Source organism: Rhinopithecus roxellana, chromosome 16 (assembly GCF_007565055.1).
Source record: "Rhinopithecus roxellana isolate Shanxi Qingling chromosome 16, ASM756505v1, whole genome shotgun sequence".
In the NCBI taxonomy this organism is placed as follows: domain Eukaryota; kingdom Metazoa; phylum Chordata; class Mammalia; order Primates; family Cercopithecidae; genus Rhinopithecus; species Rhinopithecus roxellana.
In genome coordinates, this window is record NC_044564.1 from 7,171,726 (window position 1) to 7,180,699 (window position 8,974).

The 8,974-nt window shown below is 39.4% G+C and overlaps 1 protein-coding gene across 1 annotated transcript; it reads right to left on the reverse strand.

Moving 5' to 3' along the window:
* Positions 1 to 1,548: 1,548 nt before the first annotated feature.
* On the reverse strand, positions 1,549 to 5,263 carry ZBTB6 (zinc finger and BTB domain containing 6). The gene is made up of 2 exons (XM_010382471.2): positions 5,182 to 5,263; positions 1,549 to 4,016 (listed from the first exon to the last, which is right to left on the reverse strand). The coding sequence occupies exon 2, from the start codon at positions 4,005 to 4,007 to the stop codon at positions 2,733 to 2,735; it is 1,275 nt and encodes a 424-aa protein (XP_010380773.1). The 5' UTR covers positions 4,008 to 4,016; positions 5,182 to 5,263; the 3' UTR covers positions 1,549 to 2,732.
* Between the last annotated feature and the right edge of the window lie 3,711 nt (positions 5,264 to 8,974).

Below are 8,974 nucleotides of genomic sequence, written 5' to 3' on the forward strand. Positions count from 1 at the left end.
ATCATTCTGTGCTACTGAACAGGAATAAATAATATAAATAATAACCATCACTTTCACAAAACACCCCCGGCCAGCAAAAATCTCAAAGTGCTCACAGAAAATTTTACAACAATCTACAAGGCACACATAAAACTTAAACATAGTTTCAACCAATTTTTTGTTTTCAAATATCCAAGATAGTAGATACTAATTCCTAAAAAATCAGATTACTATTCTTTTACCCTCTCCTCCCATCTCCATCCTTCCCCCTTTCCCCCATGCCATTTTATCATAGGAAGCAAAAATAAGAAAAGTATTTCAATCACTAGTAAACTATTTCTGAAAAGAAAATATTTTCACACCAACAAATGGCCAGTGTTAGGTCAAATGGAAGCAATGAGCTATGAATGAAAAGTAAGCAATGAGCCATCATCCTTTCCAGTGGAAAAAGATCCACTATTTAGAAAAATTATGTCTCCAATGGAGTACTTAAGTAACAAAGTTCATAAAGACACAAAACCATCCTCTCTTGCTTTCCCCTCTTCTGTTCTGAGGGAGAATTAAATATAAAATCATGGAATTTTAGACCTGGAAATGATCTTTCAAATGACCAACATCAAAGTAATTTTACATATATAGTTAAAAAGTTCAAGGAGAAGTTCAGCACAATGTCACTAACTAGTAACGTTGGGTTATGAAGTCGGTTTTCTCGTCAAACGAGACCTGCATTCTTAAAAGTCTCTAGGAAAGTTAAAATTCAGTGGAGAATGTCTTTCCCACAAAAGTATCAAAAGAAGGTTAACACTTAAAACAACGAACACGTGATTCATCACACAATTTTTATAAATGGTACAAAGTATATTACATTTTAAAATATAGAAGGGCTTCAATAGAAATTAAATACAGTAGAAATTCTACATAAAGCTAAGTTAACTAGAGGAGGACTAGAACAGCTTAAAAGTAAGATGCATCTAGTCAGGCTTCTTTACCAAAAGCAGTTCTTGTGTTTTAAAGAGTATTATTTGCCCTGCAGTATATTTTAATCTTTGTTAAAATAATATTTTAAAGTTTTGTATGATATGTAGATGGGGATATTAGAGAACTATGGCTTGGAACACCATCTCAAATATGACTGTCACTAAAATAATCATACAGTCATGGTTTTCCTTTTGACGTATTTTTGGAAATATAAAACTCTAGGGATGGTTAAGATTCTTATCAACCCATAATGAATGGAAATTCCATTAATGTAAATGAAAAAATACAACACTAAAGCTACCCCTTTTTAAATTGCTCATCTAGTAACAGCTAGAATATATATTGCCAATTCAAAATTTAAAATGATATGGATGGGCCGGGCGCGGTGGCTCAAGCCTGTAATCCCAGCACTTTGGGAGGCCGAGACGGGCGGATCATGAGGTCAGGAGATCGAGACCATCCTGGCTAATACGGTGAAACCCCGTCTCTACTAAAAAATACAAAAAACTAGCCGGGCGATGAGGCGGGCGCCTGTAGTCCCAGCTACTCGGGAGGCTGAGACAGGAGAATGGCGTGAACCCGGGAGGCGGAGCTTGCAGTGAGCTGAGATCCAGCCACTGCACTCCAGCCTGGGTGGCAGAGCAAGACTCCGTCTCAAAAAAAAAATAAATAAATAAATAAAAAAATAAAATGATATGGATGAACCTCAAAGTCATTATGCTGGGTGAAAAAGCATGTCAAGAAGGAACATACCATAAGAATCTGTTTATATGACAGTCCAGAAAAGGCAAAATAATAGTGACGGAGAACTGTTGCCAGGATTAGAGCTAGAAGGAGCTGACTACAAAGGGATGGCATGAGAGAGCTGTTGAGTGAAGAAACTGTTCTGTATTGATTGCTGTAGTGGTGCACAAATCTTTTTGTGTTAAAATTCACAGAACTATAAACCAGGAAGAAATTTCAATTTTACTTCCTGTTAAATAAAAAATAAAGTAGAGAAGAAGTTTTAAAACAGTAGAACAGATATCTTTGGTAAAGGTAGAATTTCTCATTTTTCACAGCTTCATGCCAATGGTATAATTTTACTGGCCACAAATTATTAATCCAATTGTATTAAATAAAATCAAGAAACTTGGGCCCAATTAACCATTTCTTAAATATGTATACTAATAAGGCCTGGAAATAAAAGTATTTTAAGGAATGTTAACCCTTTATAAAAAAAAATCTGCTATTCCCAAGTGAATCTGAATTGTTACTTTATACATTTTAAAATGAAAAGTATCTTGGTGTTTAGTTTGGAATCCAAGAAAAGTTAAAAAAATTTTTTTCTTAGTGCCATCTGTTCTAAAGTGACTAGAAATACATAATAGTGTTTTTACCTTTATTTTCTCTTCTTGTTATCCTAATTCATTAGTTTTTATATGATTGGATTTTACACTTAAATCAGTTACCTAGAGACTCCAAATCAGAATCTGCAAATACTGCTGGATCCTTTGCCACTAGAATCAAGAATGTGTAAGAAAGCAACTCTATTTCTCTAGGGATACTACTGAGACTTATATGTAATGTATGAGATGAGACAGAATCCCATCAGCTTTACTGTGCCTCCCATAACTTTGGAACTGTTAGAAGTTCAGAAAGAATGATTACGTGTAAGCCAACCAAATATAAGAAACAAAGATTGGGGGGATGAAATATTACAAATGCTGCATCTCTATAGAAAGACTTGCCTAATAGAATAATACAAACTTTATATAACAAGTCTGTGATTATAATTATAGTAGACTTTGCCTTTTGAGATCAGGCCTAGATAGTTTTTCACCACTGCTTCTGCCATGGACAGAGGTTAAGTGCTTTTTGAGAGCAGACTTGTGCTTGAAATCCATATCACAACAGTGGCATTTGTATGGCCGATCCCCGCTGTGTATGTTCAAGTGGTCCTGAAGTGTGCTTTTAGCAGTGAACGTCTTCAAGCACACAGAACACTGAAAGGGCCGTATGCCCATGTGTCCTCGAATGTGTCGGTTGAGATTTTTCTTCTGTGTAAATGTTTTCCCGCACTGTAAGCATAAGAATAGTTTATGCATTTTAAGGTGGCGTAGATAGTTTTCAACATGAAGAAAGCCTCGAGGACACCTGGGGCACTGGTGCCTCAGTGAATAACCTTCCTCCAGATTCTGAATCTCACTCACTGTACCATAACTTCCTTCAGTATTCTCACAAAATAAGCCCTGACCTTGATTCCCAGGAACTTCAGCCACTCTGCTCTCAACTGTAGAATTGATCAATGAATGCTGTGTTTCAGAGAAATACATGCTTGCTTTTGAAGAGGTACAAGGCTGTGAAAACTGCCCATTTTCGACACCAGCTGTACTGATGGATTCTACGTGAAGGATACAAATTTCATTATCTTTAAAACCTATGTCTACCGCAGACAGCTCTGGTGACTTCATTTCCTTTCTCTCTGATGTCAGACTCTCTACTGTAGACTGCAAAGCATTGCTTTCCTCTTCTTTAACATGGAAATCTATGTTTACAGGACTATCTTCTGAAATTTCGATTATCTCACAGTCTTTATCAGAATTTTCATCTTCATTCTTAACATCAGGATCAGAAGACTGACACAGGTCAGTGTGTTGGTTGTTGTTTTTCATAGAAAGATCAATTTCCAGATACTTTGACAAAGCTTCTGTGCACTTTTCCACAATGTGAACCATTTGAAGGTAACTGGCAGCAGTCAAGTATTTCAAAAGCTCTTTCCTTTTAACTTCAAGTGCTCCAGTATAGCAAGACAGTAACAATTTTCTGCCAACTTCTGCACTCTGCAAGATGGTGATTCTGACATGTTTTGACTGTGTGAGTAAAAACTGATCTCTCATAAAAGTGGAACAAGCAGCCAAAATCACTTTGTGCCCCTGGAACTCAGTGTCATTAATGTAAATTGATACATCACAAAATAAATTCTGCTGTCTCAAAAGATTCATTTTCTGCAAGACCACATCTCCTTGCTGTTCAAACTGGAAATGCAGAACATCAGACTCAGCAGCCATGATCACAATCTAAGCAAAATAAAATACAAACATTGATGTAATAAGGATAGGGAATGCTTTCTCATGCTGTAATAGTGAAAACAAACAAAAAACCCCAAACCTGAATTAGGGAAAGGAGGTTCAAAGTCTAATCTAGGTGCTATGAACCCTTATGCCACCATCTCAAAACTGAGAACTTTATAATGCACTTCTCTATGATCTCATAGCACATTTTTCCTAACTTTGTTACAACGTTTATTACACTGAATTGTAGTGAACGGTTTCTAGTTTGTTTCTTTTGCTAAATGTTGTTTGCGTTGTGGTCAAGAACAATCTGTCAATTTGGAGTATCCAATAATGAGCATGACCACCACAAAGTTGATTTAACATAATATCCCCAATTACAAACCTTAACATAATGTCCAAACTTCCTACTGCCCACCACTACAACAGGTCCCCTTTCCGGTTCAGCTGGACAACTGCAATATCTTCCAACAGATCTCCTTTATACCACACTCTTCTATATGCCAGATTACCCTCCTGAGTGCTACCAGGATTAACATCCCTTAGGGTTTTTGTTTGTTTTTTAATTTCCCTTTTAAATCTTCCATCGCTCTCCTCTACCTCCGGGACAGACCAAATTTCTTAGGGAAGAATACGAGACCCATCACGATTTGGCCATAACCCATCTTTATGGCTTTATCATCTTCCATTCTCTTTTTCATACTCGAACCTCGTTCATACTAAATTTTTCCATCATTGCCCAAACAAAAAGACAGGAATACACATTTTTACATTCGCGTTTCCAGTTCCTTTTTCCAGCTAGTGATTAGGCTCCTTTAAGCCCAATCAAGTAAAACTAATATGACTCCACCTCCCGTTTCCACCAGAGAGTCAGTTGCTCTCTGAGCACCGCGAAATGGTGCCTGATTCATCTGTGTTCCTGCACGGAGCACAGGGGCCCACACAGAGCAGGAGGAGCTCAGGGAACATCTGCTGATCTGAAACCGGATCCCAGGTTCAGCACACAGGTATTCTCGAGGCAACCCTGCGAAGGGCCAAGGCCCTGTCGGCCAACTGGTTGCAGCACCAGATTAGCCACTCCGGGGCCGAGCCCAGCTGTCCTCCTCCTCCTCCTCCTCTTCCTCTTCCTCAGGCACCCCCCACCTGAGGAAACTCCCTTGCACTCACTCACCGACTCAAAAAACTACAGAGCCGAGGATTCCGCGGCAGCGTCTGCCCAGGCCGGAAGATGGACTTAGCCAGGAAGAAAACACATCCGGTGCCAACCAGCTTTATTCTTCACTGGGGCCCTCTGGGCGCCCCGGAAGGACATTCTGAGACGGTCTCCCTTCCTCACTTCCACCCTCTTGGAATGACAGAAAGGCACCTGAATGCCGGCAAGCCCCATCTCTCATGTCCCAGTTTCGGCACTGGAGCCGTTCCCCGCCCCCCCCCCCCTTTTTTTTTTTAAGACAGAGTTTCGCTCTTGTTGCCCAGGCTGGAGTGCAATGGCGCGATTTCGGCTCACTGCAATCTTCGCCTCCCGGGTTCAAGCGACTTTCGCGCCGCAGCCTCTCAAGTAGCTGGTATTAGGCGCCCGCCACCACGCCCGGCTCATTTTTGTATTTTTAGTAGAGACGCGGTTTCACCATGTTGGCCAGGCTGGTCTGGAACTCCTGACCTCAGGTGATCCGCCCCCCTCGACCTCCATAAGTGCTGTGATTACAGGCTTCAGCCACCGCGCCCAGCCCGAGCCGTTTCCTTTTGTGAGTCCTCCTGAACATCGGAATTGGAGACGGGGTTTGAGTTACGGCAGGTCTGTCAGAGTAACCAGACCTTTTATGAATTATTCTGGGACGATTTCTCTCCTTATGGGGGCCACCTACAACTTGAACGGTGGCAGAGCAGAAACTATCGTAAGGGTCTGTATTCAAGATTGCCTAGGTAATGCCCCATCAGGAGCTGGCCCCAACTTCTGGATCTAGCTTCACACTTAAATCCGTTCCTCCCTCCCAAAACTTTTGGCCCAGCTGTTTCCTCTGACGTGCCCTAGCCTTTTCCCCACGTATCTTTTTTTTTTTTTTTTTTTTTTTTTTTTTTTGAGAGGGAGTCTCGCTCTGTCGCCCAGGCTGGAGTGCAGTGACACGATCTCGGCTCACTGCAAGCTCCGCCTCTCGGGTTCACGCCATTCTCCTGCCTCAGCCTCCCGAGTAGCTGAAACGACAGGCACCAGCCACCACGCCTGGCTAATTTTTTGTACTTTTAGTAGAGACAGAGTTTCACCGTGTTAGCCAGGATGGGCTGGAACTCCTGACCTCATGATCCGCCCGTCTCAGCCTCCCAAAGCGCTGGGGTTATAGGCATGAGCCACCGCGCCCGGGGGCCTCTGAACCAATTCAGAAAGGCAGTTGCTCTGCTCCTCCAGCAACAGATTCTCGTGGAAGTAACTGAATCCAGTAACAACTTTCTGATTAATTCCTATTTTCTTCTGAAGGCAATCTCAGCATGCTTAATATGTATTTTTAAGACTATACATAAAGAAGACATTCCTATATTCAAAGTAAAGCAATTAAAAAAGAATAGAACGAGGGGAGAGTGAGAAAATAAACCACTGACACCAGAGCTTTAATCATCACATTTTTATTAAGGAAACTTCCCCATAATAAGTGAAGAGGTAGTTCATAGTATGTCTAACATACAACAGATTTAGAACAGCTATTCATGAGCTGAAATAAAATCTTCTGGGTTGTTTAGGACAGTATTTTAGAAGCAGTGACAATGGTCACCTTCCATTTATAGATCTGCTAATAAAGAAACTTAAACAAATTAAAACCATATCTGATTTACCTCAGAGCCACTTCAGTTTGGAGTTTATCTTTAGTATTAAATAATAAATAAATAACTGACAGTAATTTTTTTTTAAAACCAAACTATGGTAGAGAGTCATCTCCTTTTTAGTTCTCCTGGGGATCCATAAAATACAAATGCTGAATGATAAAGGTTTCAAAAATCTTCCTCCTCTACAGAAGTATGACTAGTTTTGAAAGTCATCTTCCTCTATAAAATGTACTGGATATCAGTAACTTGACTTCTTTGCAATATAATCTAACAAACATGTATAAGCAAAGAAGGAGGAAAGTCAAGTTCCACAAAAATTAGAAAAATGTCTCACAGAAACAGAACACCTCTCCAGCCAAAAATGGAGGAGACTGTAAATCACTTTAGTGGTTTGCATTTTCAAAAGGTGAGAACTAAATGTTTTATTGATACAAAAGCACAAAGTTGCTGATTTTAACTGATGGAATACAGCAAGGCAGCTTTCTTTATTATTTCTAGTATAAAAGCAAATTGAGACTTTGTTTCACTAAGACCACATGAGACTATAAGCTCCATGAGGGCAGGGACTATATCAATCTTACCTTCATTATCCTCAGTATCTAGCATAGTGTCTGGCAACAGTAGGTGCTTAACTAATGTTTCTTGAACAACTGAATGAACCCAGAAATAGTCTCCAACCAAAGAGACCAATCTTATTTGAACACGTGCCTTTTAGTCTTCAAACCAGTAACAAAAACAAGACATGAATGTGAGCAAAGGAAGCATTCCAACTTGAAATTTCCCTGTGAAGAAATGATGTTGACAGAAAATACCAAAAAATGCTGTTTGGTTGACAGGGTAGAGTCTCACTATTGCATAGAATTGGTACTCTTTGGCTGGATCATGTAAAAATCACAATGCTAGGAAGCATCATTAGACCATATAATGAGTGATGTTAGGCACAAGACGCCTATTAGCTTTATCACTCAACTGTATTATCATTTTAAATATCTGAACAAAAGACAAAAATCATACTTCACATCTGACACACATGATGATAATTTACATGTGATAACAATGATACATGTAAACGTATCAAATATAACAGTTTAAGATCCCCTCTGACTATACAAGCCTAATTTTTCAAATCTGCATGCACTCTCATAGCTCAAAAACAAAAACAGAAAATCCTGATGGAAACTAATAAACAGTTTTCCACACAAAATCAATTTCGCATTTAGATTCTTCTCACATTATTCTTGCTTTTTCCCTCCCTAAACAACACCTAGCAAATCACTCACTTGGATGGGAAGAATATAATACTCATCTAACTAAAAAATAATTAATATAAATCCCTCTGTGATATTTTGTTGCCAAAATTCAGGTTGTCTCAGCCAACAAGGCGACACAAAGGGGAAACACAAACTAGGAGCTTTTTGCTAATGCATTTATTCTTCATGTACTAAATCTTTTAAAGCCAAGGAATAGTGAGAAGAAGGAAGAAGATGCTAGCTCATATTTAGTTATACCTTGGCCAATATTGGCCAGGCCACCTCTTCAGGCTTTGGATACCCCAACTTAAAATGAAAGAGGTGGAGTAAATGACCTCTTAAGATTCTCTAAGGACTCTACTAACACTATTACCTAAATCTAACTCATGGGTGAGAAACAAATAAGACTCAAAATTTTAGGTCTGAAGTACAACATGTGTTTTAGGAAAAAGAGTTGTTTTGTTTTTCCTTTTTGAAAATTAACTTTGTATTCGCAATCAATCAAAGGCAGCAAGGTGGGACAGTGTAACTTTAAGAGGAATATCTGTATACAGAAATTTGATTGCCCTTTCTGTGTCCAACCTAACTTTTATCATCCATTTTAGAAATTAAGGTACACGAGGAAATGAAAATTCAGAGACTTTTGTGGTGCACAGGACAAAACTCTGATGGCCAAATTCACCTTTCTGATGGTTAAACTCTGAAACAAAATTCAGAGACTCCCAAATAGACTCTTTTTGGAGAGCCCATTATATTTTAGCACATTTTTAGTGTGCCTGGAGCAGTCCTGATCTCAAAAGCATCAACAAATTACACATTAATTATAAGCAGATGGGCTGGGCGCAGAGGCTTACGCCTGTAATCCCAGCACTTTGGGAGGCTCAGGTGGGCATATCA

Coding starts and splice junctions, on each gene's coding strand:
- ZBTB6 (XM_010382471.2), bottom strand. CDS start 4,007: ATGGCTGCTGAGTCTGATGTTCTGCATTTCCAGTTTGAACAGCAAGGA.